At 34.5% G+C, this 26,406-nt stretch overlaps 3 protein-coding genes across 3 annotated transcripts; 1 reads left to right on the forward strand and 2 right to left on the reverse strand.

Moving 5' to 3' along the window:
• Positions 1–241: 241 nt before the first annotated feature.
• Positions 242–8,894, reverse strand: LOC113714878 (uncharacterized). The gene is made up of 8 exons (XM_027239007.2): positions 8,152–8,894; positions 6,816–7,296; positions 6,615–6,732; positions 6,404–6,489; positions 5,169–5,234; positions 4,752–4,841; positions 1,384–1,560; positions 242–689 (listed from the first exon to the last, which is right to left on the reverse strand). The coding sequence occupies exons 1-8, from the start codon at positions 8,691–8,693 to the stop codon at positions 660–662; spliced, it is 1,590 nt and encodes a 529-aa protein (XP_027094808.1). The 5' UTR covers positions 8,694–8,894; the 3' UTR covers positions 242–659.
• A 5,783-nt stretch (positions 8,895–14,677) lies between these two features.
• LOC113713217 (probable receptor-like protein kinase At1g11050) lies at positions 14,678–16,683 on the forward strand. The gene has a single exon (XM_027236884.2). The coding sequence runs from the start codon at positions 14,790–14,792 to the stop codon at positions 16,632–16,634; it is 1,845 nt and encodes a 614-aa protein (XP_027092685.1). The 5' UTR covers positions 14,678–14,789; the 3' UTR covers positions 16,635–16,683.
• A 1,052-nt stretch (positions 16,684–17,735) lies between these two features.
• LOC113713334 (uncharacterized) lies at positions 17,736–22,663 on the reverse strand. Its single transcript, XM_027237041.2, has 5 exons — positions 22,508–22,663; positions 20,390–20,555; positions 18,897–18,948; positions 18,615–18,681; positions 17,736–18,045 (listed from the first exon to the last, which is right to left on the reverse strand). The coding sequence occupies exons 2-5, from the start codon at positions 20,543–20,545 to the stop codon at positions 17,955–17,957; spliced, it is 366 nt and encodes a 121-aa protein (XP_027092842.1). The 5' UTR covers positions 20,546–20,555; positions 22,508–22,663; the 3' UTR covers positions 17,736–17,954.
• Between the last annotated feature and the right edge of the window lie 3,743 nt (positions 22,664–26,406).

Here is a 26,406-nt window from a genome sequence, read left to right on the forward strand (position 1 = left end):
TATTACATTTCCATGCTTATGGTAAGTGATTACATCTATCATCATAGGGCCTACATTCATTGTTCAATTGAAACTTGCATTGCAGATGCTCTTTCTGCTTTTAGCAAAATGAAACATGCAGCAAGACAAAAGAAAGTTGATTAAAGAACCTTTTCCATGGCATCAGTTCAAGTTTAAATTGAACTGATAAGCATAAGAATCTTCAATCAACAAATAATGCCCAACAGAGAGAACAATTAAATGACAAACTTCCAAAACAATTTTGTTTTGGGTAAATTTCCAAAACATTTAAATTACGAAACCCCTGTTGCTTGTGGAGGCAAATCTGTGTATTGAGCAATATTATGTTGATTACTGCATGAGAGACCAAATACCATAACAAAAAGAAGGCTTTTGAAATTGCAGTCATAAACATAGGTAAGCGTAAACCAAGCACCACTACTTCAGCACCGCAGTCACAACCTCCTGACTGGAGAGCATGCACATCTACTATGGTACAGCATTTCTGGATGAGTGTTCATGCACCATAGGGCATTTGATCAAGGCATCCGACATGGAGGGGCCTCATTTTTAGAAGATTCACCAAAAGACTTGCCCCACATGGAACATCAATCTCCAAGAACGGAGGTCATGGCCTATCCAGGTTAATGTTAAGCTCACTATAGTTCACCGAAGTTGCTCCGTGCTTCCTGATAGACGATATAAAATTTCACGGAATACTTCCAGAAAATGCAACATTGATCATAGTAAATGAATAATACATCAGATTTTTGACTAGCATATTTCCCAGAGGTAGAATTCAAACAATCAGGTTGCACCCCTATATTTAACTATATGGGATCATAACCTTATAGATAGATAGATCTAACAAGAGCATAACATGATTACCAGTAACAGAAAAAAGCATCATGTGATTTGTGCAATATGTACACTTAAACGTAATTATCACAGTAGAGTATTCCAGGAGAAGACAAAATACAGTCAACAATAGGAAAATTACAGATTCTAGAAAACTTAACGAAGGGATCCCCAGATTCTTTTTCCAAAAAGAAAAAAAGATAAGGGAAGTATTAGAAGCTTTATTCGTTCACATTGACCATAATAGGGAAGTATTAGAAGCTGCACTTCTATGGTAGTTTCCCATTAAATTAATCATTACGATATGCATTATACTTGCGTTTCAATCTATAGTGACCTACCTGTACATATAATTAAATAAAGCCCTTGCCTATAGAACAATGAAAATCAACAATAAACCTTGTCGACCAAACAAAATGTGGAAAAGTTTCAACAATTTACATTTCCTCTTATGTTGTTATTAATTTTTAGAGAGCTAACCACAATTTTGTAAAATAACCACAATGAATCTCATAAAAATTATACCTTTAGAACATCAAAAACTTTCTCTGCAATATACTTCTGCTGCAGATTGCATCCCCTTTGTTGAACCTTGTCTGGATGAAAGCACATAGATGCCTTCTTGTAAACCTTAATAACAGATACAGAAGTGATTAAATCTGCCAAGGAAACAGGTTGCCAACCACTTTCAGGCCATAGCACCTGCATATCAACATATGAAATGGTTAGTCAAGGATCATATATTCATTGGTTCAAGCTGCTACTATCAAAGGTGACAAGTCAGGGAAAATTCCTATTGATAAAAAATGTTGAAAAGTGAACATGAAAAGATTCTGGAAGAGACCACTTAGTTCCTTAAAAGTGTCCAACAATCCAGCTCTCTCTCTCTCTCTCTCCTTTTTTTCCTCTTCTTCACATGGTTGTGAGTTACATGATCCCTTCTGTCCCATCAGCAATTATTTTTGGGCGATTACTAATGTTCACCAAATTTGTACAAGGCACCAAATCAGTGTACCTCTTCTAATGTCCTAATTCATGATGATCAGCAGAGCACCCTAAAAGGCACAAAAAAAGTTCCCTAAATGGGTTTCTTGAGGATGAAAACAAACAAAAGTCCCAACTCACAGATTTCCAGCTTACACCTAAAATTTTTATTCAACTTTCTTGGAACCTTACTATGCTAGAAAGTTTTTTTTTTCTTGGTTTTTTTATTCAACTTTCTTGGAACCTTACCATGCTAGAAAGTATTGGTTTTCTTATTCGACGTCCTTGGAACCTTACCATGCTAGAAAGTATTGGTTTTTTTTTCCCATTTCTGTAGATTATGCATGTTTGGGCACATTATTGTTTGGAAGCACCAAAACTATTGGAATCTTGGTGATGCACGCCATAAGAGGTTCAGTGAGGAGTAATTTAAGATTGAAGTTCTCAAAGTTGTTCCAGCTGTAATGCAAGATGATGTGTGCATGTTTTACCAAAACTTCAATCCCCAACAAGTAGTTTCACCCCACTACAGCTAGCCTCTGTGTCAACTGCAATAAGGGATTTTTTTAATTCACATGAAGTTATCATCTTTTTTCCCATACTATATGGTCTATGGCATTTTTGCAATTTGTAGTTATCCTGTAAAATCCAGATGTCTGAAATAGAATGTCTTGTAGGTCAACATGTTAAACAAATTCAACTGTTTCTGCACCGCACATTAATCCTCTCCCTTGCTTCACAATTCTAGCAAATGAGGGGAGAAAGAATCAATTCCTGGGAATTATACTCTTTCCCTAAGGCAAGGAACAACTTATCTGCTCTTATAAGTTCTTCTAATAAGCAACATGACATTTCGTCTCCTGTCTAGCAGATGCAAAGAATCAAGTCGAGAGATACAAGTGGAAAGATGAAAATTTCAACCAATTCACCAAATTCACTTTGAGAAACTACTTTTGTCCTTTTACGCGAAACTTTCTGTAACTCTAGTGATCAATGAAATAGTAAGAAAGGTTTGGTTGAACCTCCCACCTTTTTTGTCTTCCAATCTTAAGAGATGAGGTCCCCTTTCATTTAAATCCTTTCCCTAAAATCTTAAGAGAAGCTGTAAACTCCATGAAAGCCAAGTCTTTTACCTTCAGTTAGCAATGAACTGCAGTACGGCTGTTTTAATTATTATAAAAGGAAAAAAGTATTTCAAACATGAATTTCCATGAATTATCTGAAAGACAAACACATAGCTGCAGTTGCCATCCTAATAAACTCAAAACTTTTCAAGAATATATGTAAATATATATACCCACCCAGACGTGACTAGAACTAAGCTATTCTGTGAATCCCTCATGAAAAATCATAAACATAGGAATGGCCTTCTAAAATGACCAAGCAATGACAGCTGCAAGCTGTACATGACTTCAGCTTGATTACTTAAAAAAAATTTGCACAGCGGACTCCAAAATCAAGTGTAGCAACAGAAAGAAATAAATTATCTTCAGCAATGTCTAAAAAGACCAAGCAATAACAGCTGCAAGCTGTACATGACTTCAGCTTGATTACTTAAAAAAAATTTGCACAGCAGACTCCAAAATCAAGTTTAGCAACAGAAAGAAGTAAATTATCTTCAGCAATGTTTAATCTTTCAGCTTGCAATGAAATAGCATTACAAGGAGGAAGACAATCAAAGGTAAGTACAGCACCATAACTAACGAAACCTCCACATATGAGTATGAGCACATTATATAAGATTCCCAGATTACAGAGATTCTAGTTGCTCTACGCTTCTCAAGGGACAAGGATCTTAGTACATGAACAGTTTCAGTATAAAGAATCCCATAGTCAGGCAAGATTATCAAATTTACAAAAATGATGGCACAGAAAAATATTTCAACAATGCTACAGTTATGCAAACCAATTTCCCATATATCAAAGACAAGCGGCCAGACCTAATTAATGATCACCCAAGCAGAAATGGAAGCTAAGTTGTGTTACCAAGAAAGTTGACAAATTGATATTAAAGGAGGGCATCCATTCTCATCAAACTACCTTTTGTCCTCGATGACAGAATAAACAGGGAAGACCAGCAACCAACTATTCAGCACTAAGTGTTAATAATTCAAATTATCGGGATAGGAAGTCACTGAAGTGAGAACTGAATAATGGAGAATAATTTGTGTATCCAGATGAAAATTCACTGAATGAATTGTGAAGGGCAAGAACATTGGTTACTCAAATTGCATGTTTTAAAGGATCAACAGGACAACCAGCATAAACTTAAAAAGAATCTTTAGAAATACATATCCATCCCTCTCAAAAGAGATGTCCAAGGGATGAGAAGTCCATTTCAATGGCCTGATTAATCGCCTGAATTTCCTTTCACGTATTCCAATCCCTTTGGATTAGCTGTTTTTTGGGGTGTTTTTGAAAAATTTTATTGTAGCTGAGTTTTTAGAGTATATTTTGGGATATTTTTAGAATATATTTTGGGATATTTAAGAGTAGCAGAGTTTTTAGAATATATTTTGGGATATTTTTTAAACATAAAAAAAAATTTAGACTACCTTTTAGAGTACTTTTTAAAAATTTTTATAGTATTTGAAAAACTAAATTTTGAAAAACTGATGAATCCAAACATTTGTAACAGATATTGGATTCAATAAAGTATTCAGCAGCTTTTAATGATTTTACCTATTCCCAAATTTACTTGTCCTCTTTAATCCATGTTGTGCTCATAAATGAGTAAAGTTGGCTGTATTCAAAGAAAATAACTATCCTTACCAGAGAGACAAAATCCAAAACAGTCATAAAGAGAGCAAAAAAACATACATACAGAGAAAACTCTCAAAACACAACCTAATATAATTGTAGGCCAAAATGTTAGAACAGAATGGAGGGCAAACAAGTATAAATCTTACATCTTGCAATGACGACAGCAAAGCACGCAAGTTGTTTTCTTTTCCAGCTGACCAACGCTTGATATCATTATCCAGACAGTCAGCAAGTCTCTGAGTCAAGTAATTTATATTAGTAGAGGCCTCTGAATAGGATGCTTCATACATATGCATATATGTATGAAATGCTAAAATCCATGAGACCTATGGGTTGCTACAAGATTCCACTCTATAGCCCCACCCAATCCCCAGCCAAACACCCAAAAATAGAAGGTAAAGGAAAAACATAAGAAACAAGGAAGTGAATTTGGATCAAGTGATTCCTTGATATGCATATTAAAGTAAGGAGAGAGCATAGGAAAAATAAAACTTAAGCAAACGGTTGCTAGCCAAGATTCCAACATTAATGAGAAAGATGAGAGTTGCATAGCTAAAACTTACATGCCGCTCTTCCTGCTCGTACTGAGCCTCAAGATCACGCTGAGTCTTTTCTTCCAAAGCTTTAAACTGAAACGAAAAAGATTGGGATCTATAATAAGGGCAGAAACTTTTTGCCTGGATTACAGTAAGGTCAAAGATGTCTGACACTACTACGACGCATTATATTGGATGTTCCAAGTAAACACACACAAAAAAATTTGCTTCACGGAAAGGTCAGAACCAATTCCAAGGAAGTTGCAATAGTGACATTGATATCTGTCCTATTACTTAGCTTCTAGTCCTTCGACCAACATCAAATGTTAAGCTGCTATCCATCCAAAGCAACCTAAAATTGTACTTACCACAACAGAAGACAGATCTATGCTAAGAATTTGAAATAATTTAAGCTAAATAGATTTTTTTTTATGAAGTAAACCAGCTAAATAGATTTTTTAATGCAATCACAATTCCACAAGCCCCAATTAGATAATTTAAGCTAAACATCGAGATGGAACACTACTACATACCAAACCATACAATAGTCACCCAAACAATAAATACAAAACAAGGAGAAGATGAAGAAAGGGGAAAAAAGGAAATAAATTGTAATTTCAATTCCAGACCAGTTATTCTTATTGGATAAGTATCCCCAAAAGGTTTGTCACAATAAGAGACCTCCCCTCCAGCTACTCAACTCGAAACCTCCCATTAGGTTCCATAAAATGTAATCAGGATACCACATATAAATCTCAACATTATATGCTTGAAGTGGCAAAATAACTGCATAGAGAATTTATTGAAAGGGGAAGTCCTAGCAGTAGAACTTATGAAGCAAACAGAAAAAGCAACATAAAGGTGAGTTGGAACATTTATGTAATTTCAAAAACTGAAACAGAAGGCCCTGTAATCATGACAAACATCAAACGAAAGCAGTGTACACAACCTTTTCTTCCATCAGAACAAGGTGTTCATTCCATAAAACATAACGTAGCATGTAAAAGGCTCATATCACAATGTAGTTCTCAAGGAACCATATGGATTCTACAGACCCTAGCTCCGAGATTTTTCACTGTAGACTTCAGCATTCAGAACACAGACCTAAGCAAAAAGTTACCATCATACTGCTTTAGATTAGTAAACATTTTCAAGTTGAGGGTCACCCCAATCACAACTTTGGATCCCAATTGTGCATATTTTCACTTAATGAAAGGGCAAGACATAATCAAAATAGTTAATTCCAAAATTGAGAGACCAACCATTCTTTCTTGGATCTTAATATGTTGATTCAGTCTCCTGCTTCTTCTTTCTACAGTTTCCCCTTCAATTTCCTGGAATTCAGGTCCTGCACGATACCCATAAAACTGTTATAAAAATTTTAAAAAGACAATAAAATTAGCACCAGTAAAATAACTGCTGTGAAAAAATCAGATAATCCAATTGTCAGAAGCATCTAAAACATGAAGCCACCTTCAAAAAGGGAAGACAATCCATCAAAATCTTTTGATGTCCTTGAACTTCCTTGTATTGATGTCTCCTTCACTTCAGGCTCTCGCTTCTCATTAAATAATGCATCAAGATCAGGGTCCTGAAACAAGAAGCCAAGAACTTCAATAAGACTATTTTTGTCAGAAACTCAAAGCCAGCACTTCTGTTCTTGAGACTTCTCACCTTAAGTTGAGATCTGGGCCCATTAACATTTGAAAGAGTGTCCACACCAAAAATATTAATTCCAACTGATTCCTTTTTGCCGTTGGTAACCTTGTCCTTGTCTGCCCTATCTTTTTCTTTTCCTCTTCGTTTCTCATGCACTACTTTTGCATCCGTATTTACATCTCTACCACTAGCATTATCTCTGGCTTTGTCCTCCTTCTTCTTCAAAGAAATTTTTATATTTCTAACTGCTTTTCCACTTGGCTTATCATGTGCATCACCAGGAGGCATACCCCTGGCAAATTTTTCAAATTCATCTAAGGATGATTCAACCGAGCTCTTCCCAGCAGTTTGTTCCAATAAATCAGAAAATGGCCAAGAAGAAGTATTTTCTTCAGATCTAGATGATTCAAAGACCAAAAAAGGATCATCTGCCGCAGAGCTTGATTTAGATGAATAACCACTAGAAGGCTGAGAAACTTTAGGTTTTGATGCCATTCTGTGCAGAGCCAAAATACATATATAAGAAAAAACAAAAGCAAAATAAAGAGAGATTGTACCTTCCCATGTACAGTAAGCAAACAATATAAACAACCACACCAAAAGGAAGGGAAAATAGATATTCTATATGATCTACGAAGGCAATTCAGCCTGACAGAGTTCGTGCATGCAAGATAATCCATGCTTTGTAGGTGAACATATTATTTAGATACCATTGAACATGCTCAGTTATGACTCTCCAGTCAAAGACAAACTTTTGCCATGCCATTTTAAAGTAAATGAAACTAAGACAATTTCATCAACAGTATGAAAAACTATACTATAACTATACTATGTTAAAGCAGCTATACTATGATTTTTTTGATAAATAGTTTTTAATTCTACAAACAGAAACAAAAACTAATAACAGAAAAGGTACAATATCCTAAACTTAACTAAAAGGTACCATATCCCGCATGAGCACTTCCAACACCCAACTTACCTGAAGGCAGCAGAAACCTAAGCCAGTGACATAGCTCAAACTAGGCAAATTTACATAGCCAGGTGTCACACGGGCTCTCCCTAGACAGCATTTCACAGTTTCGTCAATGATTTCTCAACTCATCCATTCTAACTCAATAGAAAAAACTAACTCTTTGAGCTGGAACAATTCCAATCTAACAAGAAATAAAGATTCCAATGTTTTCGCTAGATTTCAAGCAGAAAAAGGAAATTTGAGCACAGATTAATATTCAGCAGAGTTCTATCCAACAAACATCTTGACTTTCGACTTGGCAGGTATATACATCCAACAAACAACGAAAGAAAAATAATCTGTAATTAAATTGGACAAAATGCTTTTAAAGAAAAATACCTAGTATTTCCAGGGTCATTACTCCATGAGGGGCTAGTTCCTTCAAAACCTGGAATCAGATCATCATACTGGGATCCCTTTTCCTCCCCACCCTTCTTCAGATTACCAAAAAAATCATCAAGAGCATCACCTTTTCTTGGCCCTGAAGTTAACAAGTCATCACCATGAAAATTCGAACTCGACTTAGAATTTGAATTCTTTAAGTCAAAAACTGAGTCAAAATCAATTATCCCCTTCTGTGGTTTTGAATTCAAGAAAGACCCTCCATCAAAAATATCATCTCCACCATCAAAAAAGTTCTGGGATTTCTTGGAACTACTGTAATTGTTTCTATTCGACTGAAAAATCCCATCAAGATCATCCACAAAGTAATCATTATTATGATAAAAAGATGATCTTGATGCATTTGCAGAAGAGATATCAGGGAAGCCATCGTTAACACTGAGGTTGGTTTTTGGTTTGGATTTCAAGTGTGCCATTGGAGCTGAATTCCTTTGTGATTTGAACCCAATGCTCTCCACCAATACTCCAAATTCATCCATTCTTGAACTACTTTTTTGTGGGTTTTTTTCTTGAAAAATTGGATTTTGTGCAAACACTAGTAAGTACTAACAAAGTTGTCTTAAATATAGGATAAAATAGGATAATTTCTAGTGCGTGTTGTGTGTGTAGGGAGATGGGATGATGGTGAGAAATCAACGCAGTTTGAGCGATGAAAATTGGAGAGAGATTCAGGGAAGAATGTCAAGAGTCAAGAGGGGGTGAAATTTTTTTCGGGTTTTCTTGGTCTGTTTTCAGAAAAGTGTCTTCTCAATTTCGAGCTCGGTGGAAAGTCGGTTGTCATTATAATTTACCTCCTGAAATCTTGCCAAATCTCAATTTGTTCCCTTTTGAACTTCTAATTGCAATTTGCTCGAACAAGAAACTTTTATTTGATAGAATACAAGTTTTTCGACAGAATTTTTTCTTGTATTAAAAGCAGGAAAAATTCCTAAAAAATATGAAAGATCACTCGCTGAAAGGTTGATTGAAACTTAGCATGGTGTTTGTAATCATATCATTTGATTTTCAGGCGTTAAAAACATAACAATTATTTATATGTTAACTTTTTATGAAATAATTGAAATGAAATTTATTATAATTTCTTATCCCAATAATCTTTTCTTATTAGCACTTACCATTATCTAGCAAGTCCAACTATAACTTAAAATCCATAACTAATTTACAATCTGATCAAAATCTAAATAAACAAAAAAAAAAAGCCATTTCATGTTTAAATAGACTATGAGATAATAACTATTTCAAATATAACAATATTTATCTAATGGAAAATGTATTCTTTAATAGAAGATAATTTAATAACCATTTATCTTTGATTATTTAAAATGGTATTTCAAATAATAATCATGAACTGCAATTTTTTTTATAGTAAATGCATATAAAAAAGATAATAGTAACTAATTAACGCACCAATGAAAACAAAAAGGGTTTTGTGGTGTTTTTGAGATTTCCTGTAGTACAGGGGTCAGTGTATAATTGACCTTTTCAGCGCACCAATGAAAACGTAGACGCGTTCAACTACGTGTAAAGGCGTATTGATGTCAACGTTTCTAGGTGTAGTTAAGCAGTGGGCCACCCAAAGTGTTCTGATTCAGGCTGGAACGCGCAATTATTCATGCCCTTGCCTTCTAAAAACTAATTAATTAGCTCACAAGGGATTTCTTTTTCTTTTTTTTGTTAGAATTTCCATCAATTATTCAGTGATATTATTGACTCCTTTTGGATTGAAAATTAATTTGAAAATTTTCTCATATGGTTTTTTTACATATTCTTTGTGATGTCATGTTTGCGAGAAAATAAGATAATTGAAAATTTTAAAAAAATGTATTCGAAAACGTGATTGGCGAGTAATAAAAAGAAATTCTACTTTCTCTTTTTCCACGAATTGCCTTGTAATAATACTAATTAGCTTACAAAGAATGTCCATCATTTAGGGCTAATTGCTTAGATTATAGGTTAAAAAAAAAAACATCCGCCAAATGCACCGCTGACACGGGTTTGTTCTTATTCTATACGTGTCATGCTGACTCAGCACGGCACCAAAATTAAATTTCGCAGAAGTCAAAAAACTATCATTGCTGTCAGCGTTGTGTCAGTCGGAGCTGCTGTCAGCGTTGTGCTGACTATGCAGGGCTCCGACTAACAAGACTGACATCCAGAAAAAAAAAATTTTCGGAGATTCATTTTTAGAGTTAGGGTTTAGAATTTTTGGGTTAGGGTTTTTTACGTTAATATTTTAGAGTTGGGTTTTTAGTAAACATAAGAACACAATCAAATTTTCAAAAAATGATAGAATGCCTAAAACACATAAAATATCTAAAACTACATATTAAAAGAAAAAAAGGAAAAATAAAAACAAAAGCTTGGTCCATATTGCTTAACGCAACCTTTAACATAACAAATTTGGATATTTGGATGAGACGTCTAATCCAAACATAAATTACCTACACAACTCTAATACGATGAATGTAAGCCCCCATAGCATATACGAGTAAGTCCAACTGAAAACTAAAGTAATTAAATTTAAAATCTAAAATTAGTGTTGGCTCTTGTTCCTAATTTGAAATACTATTTCACATGCCTTGAAAGGGACACATAAAATCACACAATTCATAACTTATATTCAATTATATTGTACAGCAAAAACCTAAAAACCTAAACTCTAAACCATTAACGCAAAAACCCTAACTCTAAAACCTAAAAATCTAAAAAGCCAGCTCTAAAACATTAACGCAAAAAACTCTAACCCAAAAATCCTAAACCCTAACTCTAAAAACTAATCTCCAAAGAAAAAAAATTTTTTTTTTGGGTTTAGGGTTTTGGCACTTGTTCCTAATTTGAAATACTATTTCGCATGCCTTGAAAGGAACACATAAAATCACGCAATTCATAACTTATATTCAATTATATTGTGCAGCAAAAACCTAAACTCTAAACCATTAATGCAAAAACCCTAACTCTAAAACCTAAAAATCTAAAAACCCAACTCTAAAACATTAACGTAAAAAATCCTAACCCAAAAATCCTAAACCCTAACTCTAAAAATTAATCTCCAAAAAAAATTTTTTTTTCCCGGATGTCAGCTCGAGCCGTGCTGACTCTGCACGGCTTGAGCTGACACGGTCAGTCCTGTCAGTCGGAGCCGTGCACAGTCAACACGGCTCGGACTGACGCAGAAGCATTGCTGTCAGCCTTGTGTCAGTCGGAGCCGTGCTGACTGTGCACGGCTCCGACTGACACAACGCTGAACGTATTGACAGTTTTTTGATTTCTGCGAAATTTAATTTTGGTGTCGTGCTGAGTTTTTTGACTTCTGCGAAATTTAATTTTGGTGTCGTGCTGACTCAGCACGGCACGTATAGAATAAGAACAAGCCCGTATCAGAGGTGCATTTGGCAGATTTTTTTTTTTTTTTTACCTATAATCTAAGCAATTAGCCATCATTTAGTCACTAATATCATCTGTTTACTAATTGATAAGATAGTAATTAAAAGATTAAAAGACAACAATCAATTCTGTTTTATTTTGAGAAACAAAAAATAATAATTTTTCTTATACTGTGTTGGTTAGTAGAATGAGTAATTGATTCATATTTAATGAAAATATGATATATTTTTGTATAAAAAAAAAAGTAATAGGCTCGTACTTTTTATCTACTGTAGATATTAAATTCTGATTCAAGGATCCTAAATACAATTGCCATCCTATTTCAAAAACCCAAAGAAAAAGAATAGAGTTTTTTTTTTAAAATTAAAGATGAACTGATTTAATGGCTAAGATTTTTTGTATTCCTTCCCTTTTTTTTACGAAGATCTTATCGCATGATTAGATAAAATTAAGTATAAAAATTCATTTTTTCTATTAAAGAATTTTAAATCTACGTATATATTTTTGTATCTTAGATCATACTGCAAGGAAGGAAAAGATAAGATTCCAATCTAAAGAAGCAATGAGATAAATATGGATCCCTTCACTTTCACGTGCCTTTATTGCTATATTCTGGATTAATTAATTTCTGCGTTCTTGAAAGGGTACTGGGGTAGGTAAGCCACCTTATCAAAATGTGTGTCGGTGCTGCCCTTTTTTATTTTTTTTATGTATTTTATTTTTTTAAAATTAGGTCTATCGAACAAGTGTCCAATATATTTCAAATGTCATATTTTTAAAATATAAAATTAATAAATACAAAAAGCTATAAATAAATTAAGGGATAATATCGAAAACTTCCCTTGGGGTTTCTCTTAATATCACTTGGCGCACCTGAGAATTTTGAAATATCACTTATCTCCCCTAATAAATGTAAAAAAGCTGTATTAATCCTAACTTGAAACATAATTCACATATCAAATAAATAGATGTCAAAATCAAAAAAAAAAAAAAAAAGAAGTGAAAGTCACTTTCTTCTCTTTCCCTTTTCTCCATCATTCTCTCTTACCCATTTTTTTGGATGACTATACAATATTTTATTTGTAAATTATAATAAATTAAATTTTATTTATCTTTTATTTTTTGTGATTATGATAAAGTGGGGTATGATTTATTTACTTATTTTGAATTAATTTTTATAATGATTGGTACAATTTAATGGTTGGAACAATGAGGAGATGTTGAAAAAAAATAGTTCATAAGAATTTGGCTTTGAGCATATAGAGTTAAATTGGTTCAAGTGTATTTCTTTTCAAATATCTTTTTTATATTTTTATGGGGTATAACATTATGATGTGGTAGTACTACAAGAAATTGTTTTTAAGTCATGATTTTTTTTTAAGTGAACAAAGTGGTTTAGGAATTTTTTTTGTTTAGCAATTGAAAGGGTAGTTTAGAGTTTTTAAAAATTTTGTTACACAAATAACAAAAATAAGGGAGGTAAGTAATATTTTTAAAACTTTAACGATGCCATGTGATATTAAGAGAAACCTCACCGTAGGTTTCTGATATTATTCCTAAAATTAAATAGAGAAAGTATATAAATGCAAGCAAGAGTAACAATTATTTGTGTATTTTTGTCTCAATATATATATATATATATATATATATATATATATATTTATAGACACACACACACACATATTTAGAAGGTTAGAAAAAAAAACTTCAAAATTTTGGAAGGAATTATTGCTGGAAACTGAAATTGACAGATTTGCACTTAAGTCATTTTCAAATGATCCTACAAAGGATCTGGCATCGGTGAACTAATTAAACCAGTAATGCTTGCGTTCGAGTTTTCTTTTCCGTTTGCTACTTTGATTTTGATAAAGTTTTGGTACGTTTAATTAATTGAATATCGATCAAATTTGTAAATGAATATAAATTTTGGTTAAAACTTTTCAATGAATCAATAGTAGTCTTTTTTATGCTTTTCTTATTTTACTAATCATTAAACGTTCCATTTTCTGAAATAAATCAAAATCAAAATCCACTTACAGGTCTGAACTAGTAACTTTACAGTCATTTTAAATATTAAGGGCGCTATAACGTGATTGAATTCAATTATTTGAAACGATTATTTTTGACTGATTGACCACCAAAAAGGGGTGTAGGTCAAAATTCGAATCCGACCTGTAGTGAAAAAAAATCTAAGTGGTTAAGATCATCTCAACCATATAACTGAGTACAATTTTGAGAGAAGTTGCTCCATATCCTATTCATAGTATTCCATTATTTGCAAATACTAAATTATTTGCTTTTTTTTTTTAAGAAATTTTTGAGTAGGTGAAGGATGCGACTTAAGAAATAGGGAACAAGAAGGATGAAATTGAATTTAGAATCTTTAATTTTTGGGATTTCAATCTTATTATATTATTTATTTTTATCTTGGATTGAAAAGTAGTAATACAAGACCATTTCTGCGTTCACTATGGATTGTTCAAAACTTTTGAGCTTCAATTTTCAGCAGTCTTAGTAACTAACTACTTGGCGAATCCTAGTTCATTAAAGGGTGACTAATCTAATTTTTGACTAGTTTTAGATAATATTAAAAGGGTGACCGAAAAGTATAGACTTTGACAAATTGAGTTATTAAAAGTGAAAGTTTTTAATAATTGATTAACCAAAGACATATGTACCATTTTATTAGCTAAATGATTATTTTGGATAAATACTAAGTTTAGTGACCAAAATAGGAAATTCCAAATAATTTAATGACCTTTTTAGCCATTTTCTCTTTTTTATTCTAAGTTTTGTATGTCTTAATAACCAACAACCACTAACTGGTCTGTCAAATTGAAAGACTTTTGGTTCAATCACTTGTCTAGCTTAAAAACATTGGCACCTTTGAGAAGGTGAAGGAGGAGAAGTTGCTCGGAGAAGTACTCCACAATTAGTGCACGCTTGACATGCATCACTCTTCGCTGCGGCGTGCGTGCGTTTAATGGAATAACCGACTTTGACCACTATCAGTTCATCCTTTCAGAAATCAAACTTCTTTCTCAGCCTAAAATTGACCACCAACGATGCCAATTTTGATGGCTTAATTTTCTATTGGCAGTCATGTTGATCGCTTGCTTTACTGCAGCATGTCTTTTAAATCCACAAAGACATTCACTGACTGCATGGTTTTGAGAATAAGAGAATAGAATATGGCGATCAACCATGGGCTTTTAGCTTCCATTCTTGTCTTCCTCTCTTCAATCACAATATGCTTCATTGATGCAGCAAATCCACCATGTCCCATTGATTTTTCTTATGTACAAAGTTTCCCATGGGACACTTCACTTTGCCATGATCCTATTGATAAAAATTGCTGCCAAACACTTCTTAGTCTTTTTGCCATGGGATTAGCCAAACACCTCAGAGAAACATCCATGTTCTATCTCCCAAATGCAGATTCTTCCTCTTCTTGCATCTCCAACTTCCAAAGCAAGCTTATGAACATGTCCATTCCTCAAATTTCAGTCCCAATGTGCTTGAACGACACAAATGAACTTGTTCTCAAGCCATCAAGTTGTGCAGGAATTGCAACATTAAGAGACTGGGTACAAAAGGTTGGTCCATCAAGTCTGCTTGATTCATCTTGCAAAGGTGATTTTCATGGAGTTACTCAGTGTGGTTCATGCCTTGACGCTGGAATGATGGTAACTGCTAAGTTGGTAGCTTTAGATCCCAACTCCACAAAATGCTTCTACTTTAGTGTTTTTTATGCTGCCGGTGTTGTCAATGATTTGGACAATAATAATACTTTGGCAGCAGCTTGCATACTAGGCCTACCATTGGCTATTTCAAAAATTGGCAAGACATCAAACGGCTTGAGCAGCAAAAAAATCCTTAAGTTGGCTTTCGGATTATCAGGTTCTCTTTTAGGAATCGCGGTCGTGACAGCATCTCTCGTGCTTTGCAGGAAGTGGGATAAGAGAAGAAAACAAAATGCAGTGCATGAAAAATATGTTAGCGGCATGATATCCCAAATTCTACCAGGCATTGGTGCTAAATGGTTTCAGGTATCTGAGCTAGAAAATGCCACTGATGGGTTCTCACAAAGGAATATGATAGGTCAAGGCGCATCTGCAATTGTCCATAAAGGAGTTATTTCTGACGGAACTATTGTTGCTGTCAAGCAAATTCTTGATTTAGACACAGAAGGGGATGAGGACTTCAGTAATGAGGCAGAAATTATAAGCAAAATTAGACACAGGAATCTTCTAGCTCTCAGAGGCTTTTGTGTTACAAGTGATATGCTCAATGGCAAAAGAAGATACCTTATTTATGACTTCATGCCAAATGGTAGCCTTGATGATCATCTATTCAATCCTCAGAGGAAGCCTTTGACTTGGCCTCAGCGTAAGAGCATAATACTTGATGTGGCAAAAGGGCTTGCTTATTTGCACTACGGAATCAAACCAGCGATTTATCACAGGGATATAAAGGCCACCAACATACTTTTGGACTCAGATATGAAAGCAAGAGTGGCTGATTTTGGACTGGCCAAGCAAAGCAGAGAAGGGGAATCTCATCTCACAACAAGGGTTGCAGGAACCTTTGGATACCTTGCACCAGAGTATGCCCTTTATGGGCAATTGACAGAGAAGAGTGATGTTTATAGCTTTGGAATTGTGATTCTTGAAACCATGAGTGGAAGAAAGGTGCTTGATGCATCAAATTCATCCGCACTTTTGATCACAGATTGGGCCTGGGGGCTTATCAAATCAGGAAATGTGCAAGATACTTTTCATGAATCAATTAAAGAGGAAGGACCAAAGGGAGTTATGGAGAGGTTTGTATTCGTAGGTATTCTTTGTGCTCATGTAATGGTAGCTCTTAGACCCACCATTGCAGATGCTCTAAAGATGCTTGAAGGCGACATTGACATCCCAAGATTACCAGACAGACCTGCACCTCTAAGCCATCCACCATTTCCTTCATCCTCGATTAGTTCAACCACAAGTGAGGCAATCAGACACAGTAGTATCAGCATAAACAGTTTATAGTATTGCATCTATATAGAAACTTTTCTTTTGTTACCTTTAGGTTTTTCATTTCCTTTTAGATTAATCTTCCATACACTGACAGTATATACATTTTCACCATTAGATGCATAACACATAATTCGAATTTGAACGTGAAACTCAAATTTTACATACGTGTCATATATCTAACCGTGATAATATATACACTATCAGTGTATATAAAATTTACTCTTTTCTTTTAAAAAATTTTATAGTCAAGCTTAGAGAGAGAGAGAGATGAATTCCCTTCAAACCCATGTATATACACTTTACATGCGTTGGCTGGATTTGTAGAGAAACTTCAATGCTCTAAAGTCGTCTAACAAATAAGTATCAAACGAGACAAGTCCATAGACCTGTGCAAGTCAAAATTACGCAGCTTCCAGTAAATCTTTAGAATAGTCGATCTTCAGAGGTGGCTAAGCCTAAGCTTTATTTTACTTGCCTCTGTTTAAAATGTTAAGGTGATCATGCTTTCTTCTTGTCCCCTCTAAACATTGCCAGAAGAAAAGGCAAATAGCATATTAATTCCTGAGTGATCAAGTTTCTCTCTTCCAATTTTATCCACAAGACACCACTCCATTCGCTGACTGTTCTTTCTTCGGCACTCTCTAGCAATCATTCTGAAATTCAAATTATCGTTTTTGGATCCATACATTATTTCGTACTATATGCAGTTGCAAGCAGATATACCATTAAACAGTCACAGTGATATATCTTGTGTGCCAGCAGAGCTTTGTCCATAGACCAGGTTCGACCCTCGCGAACCCTATACCATAATGTTCTTTTTACCCTGAGATACACATAAATAGAGTCATCACCAACACTTTTAACCCAATGGTTTTGGTCAAATGCAAAATGCGCACATGCAAGAGACACGGACAATTGAAATATTAAGTTGAATGCCACTCTTCTTGGGAGAATATCAACACGACAACGAAAGAAAAAGTAATAAATGGTAGGCTGTTGAAATCAAAACCCCACCTCTGCGCATGGAAAACTACCAAACTAATCAAAGTGATCCCTCCAGCACAAGTTACGTTGCTCAGCTGAATTGCTCACGTATGAAAGTAACAACACAGATTTGGATGAGAAAACTTTATATCATACCCTTATACAAATACCACAGTAGATTAACCAGTGTAAAATAGTCTACTAAGTTTCATCAGCTGGTTAAGTGAATAGCTCATATATGAAAACTGTTTCTGCCGAATAGCTAAATGCATTTCCAAAGTACTTTCAAGATACAAAAGAAAATTAGTACTTTTTCGCGGTAGATCCTGTTTAATCAGAAACTACATGTCAAAACCTCTTGGATTTAGATTCACTCTTGGACAGCATCATTACGGAGAGCTTGTTGACTTCATATAGCAGTCCCGCGGAGAACAAGAAGCTGCAACAGTATCAAAAGCACGTCATTGGTTTCTTTCCCCCTTATCTATCGGTGCTTCTCTTTGGCTTTAAAAGTAATAGTGGTCATGTTATTGCTTTCATCCATAATTCCTAAAAGGTTTCCTGTGTTAACAGTCCTGAGAAAAATCTTTTTCCATGCAATCCAGAAAGCAAATAAATCACATTTCACATATTTAGCTAACTTGAACCATCTGCAATATTAGATAATGACCATAATGGTTTCCAGAAATCATTTTGCAGACAAGAAAAAAAACCCATTGCGTGTCATGTTATTACAAAAATCTAACCTGAAGCTGATTACTATATCAAAATTCAAGCAAAAATACTATATCACTAAGAAGCTTAACAAATTTAAAGGAAAATTGTAATTTCCATTTCTAAGCAGTGCTGCACAGAATGAATCTCAACCTGACACAGCTAGTCCTTTAACAATAAATCAGTTTTATCTGTAATCAGAAAATGATATCTGTGCATGAGTGCTTGCAAAGACCCTGGGGTGCTCATTTTCCAAAGCACAGAAGATATTCAGTATTGAAGTCTCAACATTACCAAGTTGTGATACAAACTCGATGAACTGTGCTAGCAGCGATAAGTGCAACTGCCTCAGCAAATATAACTGCAAAACAAAAGCAAGCAAACTAATGTATTGACTGCTCTATCTGATACTCCACTTCCTGCAATCTATCAATACATGCAGGTGGGAGAAAAGACCAATTTGGGAAAAATAAAAGAACAATTTTTTCCTGTCCATCAAAGTTAACCTTGTAAATTTAACTTTTCAATACTGACTGCAAAGAAAAGGATGTTTCAGAAAGGAAAAACTGCACTCACCTGCACCCCAACCGCTCTTGACACCACTAGTTTCTTGATAATTTCCAATGAACTGCATAAAATTCAACCAAGTATAAACTCCCAAAATCGTCGCAAACATTTTATCACCAAATAAGTCATGAATCTGGATGCATATTCCTCATTTGTCTCTGTACACGCTTCTTTAAACGAATTAAACCAAGAAGCCAGAGAAAGGTTGGAGTAATAAAGTCTAATGCAATACAATAATGTATGACAGATTGTTTGTAGAATGCAAAATGTCTCGCAACCGAAAATTATTTGTGTAGAAGGACTTACTAAGCAGACCAAAGAGAAAACTCAAATAAACATGTATGCAAGAAGACATCTAAACATTTTTCAAAGTAAAAGAACAGGGGTAAAAACAAAACTTAAATGGGCTCCTTAGTTTCTTATGCAATTATCCACATTAGTACAAAAATTATAGGGTATATGTGTGTATGCAACAGGTGTTATTTCTTGTGTCCTTATTTAGATGTCAATGTTGGAGGACAAGTCCAAACAGCTTATTTCGAAAAGAATAAATCCCTAGAACAAATAATAGCATAGTTCACTTCCCATTTATACAAAACCAAGATACCCTTTCCAAAATACTTGAAGAGAGAACATTTTACTCATCAACATTATCGATGTCCAATCTAATCCATTCTCTATGCATAAACCAAAAATCGAAACTTGTACAAGAAATACCAACAGGCCATGAAGTTCGTTCTTACACCGTCATAAAGGCAAACTCAAGTAAAAATACATCTGTAAGCATTACTTCCAATTAGCATAAAACTGAATTATACTATTCCGGGAAAAAATCAACAAGGATAAAGGAGTAAAATAAGAAAGGAAAACAACAGAGAACTCTCCATGCATGATGATAGATACCAGAAAAGGGTACCATGTCTGGAACATAGATCAAAGACGTATAGTATCTAGCTCAAAGCAAGTGAAATGAAAACTACCAATTCAAATGGACAAGTGTTGACAAACATAATTACTTTTCAAACATTTATGTATGAACTTGAAACATCAGACTGAAACTTTCATCACTAGTGCCAAAGTTTCAGAAAAACTATTAATAAGACAGCTCAACAAGGACCAAAACACTTACTTCTCCAGGAAATTTTTACAAAATATCCAGCAAGGAATTCTGGGTGGAAGAATATTTTCAAGCGCTATTTATGATATACAATTAAAAGGTCGATACACATTTAATGCTTTTCTCAAGGAAAAAAGGGTCAACTCTCATAGGAACATCCAGAAAAGAGTATAAGGCTACATCTTGCACACAATTTGGCCTATAAGTAGTAGAAACAACTACAAAAAGTAAATTCTGGTCTGGACTCCCGGGTCTTTCAATATAGATCTTTACCCATATACTTAGACTAACAACAAAAAGGGACATCATACGTATGACAACATACACATCCTCAAAGGAGTAACCTCCAACAGAATGGCAGCCAGTCAAGACTACGATGACATACCGTAAGCAGTAAAAGAAATATCAGGGAACTTGAAAACCCTCCTAGTATAGTGAACAACTCAGAAGATGCTAATTTTCCTCTGTACATTTCTTGCAGGGAAAGCACAGCTACAAAGAGAAGAAAGGAATAAAGCATTGAACTCCCAGGCGCAGCCATGGACTTCAATCTGTATGTGCACAAGTAAAAAAGGAAAACCTCATAAGGTTAAATAATAAATGAAATGAGCATGAGTAAAAGAACTCTACATTCCAAAAGTGTACAATCTTTTGGGGCATCCCTAAGTAGAAACAAAGAACACATTCCATGCCAGTCACTAAATGAAGATCTATTATTGTCTTTGTTATCTTTTGGTACAGAGTAGCCACAAAGCAAGTGTACAGAAACAAAGAGGAACCTGTTGATAGTTTCGAGTAGTTTTATCTACTTGAATCAAGCTAACCTGGCCCATGCTAAGGATCTCACTCACTCACTAGGAGGTGCAGTTTTAAAAGAAAACAGAAAAGAACATCCAGTAAAAGAAACTAACATATGCTCGTGAAAGGAAAGGATAAATTGGTAAAAGAGCTTAAGTTTAATATCTTGGATACTTAAATTTTTGTTAATCGATAAAGCAAACCAGATGACACTCCACAGTTTATCTTGTAAAGGGGTTAGAATATCGTGGTCCTCTAGTCCTCTTATTTGGTAGCACTAACATGTATGCAATACTTTTTTCCTCAATTCTTTTTTTTTTTCATGCATTTTATATCGGGTGACTGAACACTATACATAGGCTGACAAATTAGCCCCCTTCGTCCACCATAAACAAGTCAAAAAGATGGTTACATGCAATTGTAATTAGCAAGAGAAATTTGGATGCTCTAGCATTACAATTTTCATATAACCATTCTTCCTAAAGGCCCTTTCAGATCCTACAGCCCACTTGAAGAGAAACTCCCTTAACAACTCGTAACTTAGACAACTAGAACAAACTTCGAGTTACGATTAACAACAGTGTCCAAAAGTAATTCAAGATAAGGGCATTAATATGAAGACTTCAGACATCAGCCTCTCTAACTTGAAGAGGGCAAGAAATTTGTCATCGGGCATGCAAAGTTGTGCAATTTTTGCCCCCATGAACATATATTTCTTCTTAGGTATGTAAATCTTGCAGCACTTACTTTACATTACTTGGATATTTAAAGGAACAAGAAATGGCCATCAATTTTAAAGCCAAATAAATCGTGTTAGAAAAAGCTTGGATCTTCAGAAAGCCAGAAGGCCATCAGAATATCAACTCAATGAAAAAACCACCTTCAAGAATGGTCTCTGAACAGATCATAACAGTGGAGAATGCATCTAAGAAACTTATATAGTTTAAGACATTGGATAAACGAACAACATTGTGGGCTATTATTTCAAGCAATTGAAAAATCAGATGTACACCACATAACGAAGTGCATGCTCATTTTACTGAGAAAAGTCATCTGATTCCTACTCCCCCACAAACAGCTGCAGTTTCCAATCAACCAACGAGAAAAGGATATGGTTTCCACAGTCGATAAATAAAGCGCCAGTGCACTACTGATGGTGCCTTCCTTAATCTAGTTCTACAAAGAATTACTTCTTGCAACCACTAAGTTAAATTCTAACAGCTGAGGGTCAATCCCAACCCCCCAAAACCAACCGCGCCTCCTTAAAGATGACCTCAAAGAAGCTCCGTCAAACACATCACAAAATTTAAAGCTATTACATTTTGACTGATTAATACTACTACTACTACTACCTATTATTCAAACGTCGGTTCTTTTTAGCCTTTTTACAGAAAAACCGGCCAGATAAGCAATAATTCTTCCCTTGCATCCACGGACACCGAAGTAAATTTGACTTTCAGGACTGTAAGAACTTAGAACAAGGAGTAAATTTTGGGGAAATTATTTTTCACTAGATCTAAAGGTTCAAATTTACTCAGAATTTACGATCTTCTCAAAAATCTCCAACAAAATAGGAAGAGAAAACCTAAACCCAATCAACCGAGAAAAAATAGTGAATGCAACTAAATACTATAATTGCTTAGAACAATAGTAACAAAACTTCAAGGTTAAAGAAAGCAATTGAACAAATTTACGTAACATTTACCGCGGAGGAGGAGGAGGTGGAGGCGGTGATGGCGAAGGAGGTGGTGGAGGCTCACGATCGGAGAGACAGTGGAGGTTGGAAAGGACTGAACTTCAACAGTAAATTAGCATTGCAGACTTAAATCTTAAAATGAAAATACGATTAACAGATTATAAAATGACCAAAATGGTCCTCCACGTTTCAAACAATTATTTTTTAGTCCTTCACATATAAAACGGTACAAAATAGTCACTCACATGCAACAAATGTAGCATTAAACCTTTGCATCTATAGCTATATTTAAAGGGTGCCCTTTCGATTTAGGCGCCATTTGGATTGAAGTAAAGGAAGGGAAAGGAAAGGATACCAATGGAAAAGAAAGAAAATGAGAGTAAAGGAAAGTAGTTTCCATCCATTTTGTTTCAATTAAGTATGAAAGGAGAAGAAAGGAAATGCAGAATTTCTATTTGGGTTGAGGAAGGAAAAGAAAGAAAAGAAAAAGATAAGTGTTAATTTATTGAAAATGATAGAAACAAATTGATCTTTTTAAAAATTTAAATTATTTCAATAAATTTAGTTTTATTTCCCTCCGCTTTTACCCACTTTTGGATGAAAATCATAACTCAACAAAACAACTAGACGTTCTCTATCTCTTTCCCCCCTATCCTTTCCTTTCCCTCTTCAAAAATCAATCCAAATAACAAAAATCAAATCTCTCTAATTCCTTTCTTTTTCTTTCCCTCTCATTCCCTCAATTCAAACGATGCCTTAAAGATGAGATTTTTTTTTCCCTCTTAGTACCTTGAATTAATTGAGTTATCCCTGTTAAAGGCTAGTTTAGGAGTCATATATATGTTGAAAATTAAGCCCAAAAAAAAAAAAGTCCCATGTTCACATTTTCATGGAAAAAATTAGAACAATAATATATTTTCCTCGAAAAAATAAGTCCCATTTCTAGGATCTGACTTCTTGTTTTTTCCTTACAATTCACGTTGTATTCTCCAAAAAGAAACTAAAAACATTAACAAAATTTCACATATAAGTTTCCAAATCCCAACACTCCTCTCCCTCCCTCTGCCAAATCCTCTCAACCTCCCTCCGTTCTCCCATAATCACCCTGCAGCCCTTCTTCCTAGTCTTCTCCATTTTCCCCGACCAACCAGCCACCTTTTACATACATGCAAGCGCAAGTCACGTGCTCACATGAAGGAGGAGTTTTGACTACAAGGACTTGAACCTTTGTATCTTTAGCTATATTTAAAGAATGTGTAATATTGTACTCCGTTGGTCCATAGATGATTTTTTTTTTCTCTCGAACACCTTGCTAGTTGAACCGTCCTTTAGTATAGGCTAGTTGAGGAGTAGTACAAATGTTGAAAATTGACCCAAACAAAAAAGTCATGTGCTCACACTTTCATGGGCAAAATTAGAACAAGATTAAAATATCCTTAAAAAATAAGTCCCATGTCCTGCACGTGACATTCTCTCCAATTCATATCATTTTCTCCAAAAAGAAAGCAAGAATATTAACAAAATTTCACATATAAATTTTCAAATCTTGATAGCCCCCTCCCTCCCTCTACTAAATATCGTGGCCACACTTCCTTCTTTCTCCCACAACTATCCTGCGGCCCTTCTCTCCTTTCTTCTCCATTTTTCCCCTCAGAACCGGCCATCCTTCTCTCCCTTCTCTACCACTACTCGTAGCCCCTCTCTATTCCCTCTCTCTTTCTCCCCATTCCCTTCACCTACTTGACTCTTTCCCCCTTCTTTAAAAGCCCTGCCTTTGATCTAGTTTTGCACGACTAGATTGAGGAGAGAGGAAGGGAGAAGATCACAAGTTGGTGAGGGAGAAAGAGGGGAGATACAATACTTTGAAAATTAGGATTAGGCGGGGGGATTTTTGGGTGGTAAGGGATGGTTTGGTGCTAGGAAGGGGGTGAAGAAGGAAAGATTTATTCTTCAAGCACCAGATTGGGATAGAGGGAAGAGGAGGAAGGATGATAGGCAGTAGTAGGGAGAGTAGCTAGTTGGTGAAGAGAAGGGGAGAGAGTGGCGAGAAGGTGATGGATAGAATCATAGAATTGTCAATAGAGTTGAATTAATTTGAGTTCAGCTTGTTCAAATTTAAAAAGGGTTGGGTCTTTTTTACAATTATGTTGGGCTGAATTTGGATCTCAAATAGAGGCCCAAATTTTGACGAGGCTAGTAACACCAACCTCAACTCGATATAAGTACAGCCAACATCTTAAATTTAAGTTTTAAAATATTAATATATAAACATTTTTAAACAGGCTAGTAATACTAACCTCAACCTAATATAAGTCCAACCAATTTTTTAAATTAAATTTTAAAAAAATTCATATATAAATGTTTTAAGTGTATAAATATTTATAACCTATACAAATCATTATTTAAAAAATTAATACTATTTATGAATTTTGTAGTACTAATTAAGATTAGTTTGGTAGTAATTGTTAAAAAGGTTAATTTATTTAATTAACTACTTACATTTTTTTGTAATATATACTTCCTTCATTCCATTGAAAGTGTTAAACTTTAAGAAAGTCAAAACACTTTTAGTTTCTCTGTCCAATACAACTCTTTCTTTTAACTATATGTATGTTACCACTCAAATTCAAAATTTGAATTTGTAAGGGTAAGATTGGAAAAAGAAGTATAAACATCACAACCAAATCACTATTTTTAAAAAGTTAAATTCCCAAAATATGACAAAATAATTGGGACGGAGGTAGTAACATTAAAAAAAAACAAATTTTTTTCATTTGGATCAAATTCTTGATCTCGGATCCCAATAAATTGGATGCTTGAGCTTAGGCCATAATATTTCAAACTTGAATGTACCAAAAAAAATGCTGATCCGAATTCTTGGGTTTTAAACTAGCCCTAAGTTTGGGCATTTCAAACGCAGCCCAATTAATAGCCCTAGTGGTGGGAGGGCTTTTCTGGGAGGATATTTCTTGTTCTTATTATTATTATTATTTATCTAAGAGTATGAGCACGTAACTTGGGCACGTGTTTCAGCTAGAGATTTCAGACCAAGATCATTTGGTATGAACGAGACATTATTATTTTTTTATATGTGCGGGACCAAAAAAAATTTTTCAAAATGGGATGGGCCATTTCTATGGCTTTGTCATTTCCCTCACAAGGCATGAAAATTTACAAAATTACACTCTTGGACTAAAACTTTCCTATAATTACAATTTACAACCACTTTTTTTTCCCTCTGATTTCCGGTGTTTGAATGTTGAAGGAAAGGATAATGATATAAAATAGAAAAATAAAAGTGAGAAAATTTAAAGTTGAACTTTTGCAAGAATCACAATAAACCTTTTTTTTTTATTATTATTGTTCTTCAAAAGGGTATTTTTGTGGTAAAGGATTGATTCTAGTTGGTGGCCACAAATTTTTGTCAATTGATGACTTTGTACTACAAACTTTTAATCCATGATATTGCATTCCAAAGTCTTAGCTGTCAATAGATATGAATCAAGCCTCACATTTTGATTGCTACTAGTTTGTACATTGTATTTTTTTTTTTTTTTTGTAATTGTGACATGCTTGGATTCCCATTTCACCTACCATGCTAATGACTAGGTAAAATTAGTACAATGGATGATACATCCTATGTGAATATATGATATAGGGTGGGATTCCTATGAGAGGAAATTGATTTTGGCATATTATTATTTTGCGTCGTTTTATATGTGCGGGACCAAAAAAAAATTTTCAAAATGGGACGGGCCATTTCTATGGCTTTGTCATTTCCCTCACAAGGCATGAAAATTTACAAAATTACACTCTTGGACTAAAACTTTCCTATAATTACAATTTACAACCGTTTTTTTTCCCCTCTGATTTCCGGTGTTTGAATGTTGAAGGAAAGGATAATGATA

This window comes from Coffea arabica, chromosome 10c (assembly GCF_036785885.1).
Source record: "Coffea arabica cultivar ET-39 chromosome 10c, Coffea Arabica ET-39 HiFi, whole genome shotgun sequence".
NCBI classification, from domain to species: Eukaryota; Viridiplantae; Streptophyta; class Magnoliopsida; order Gentianales; family Rubiaceae; genus Coffea; species Coffea arabica.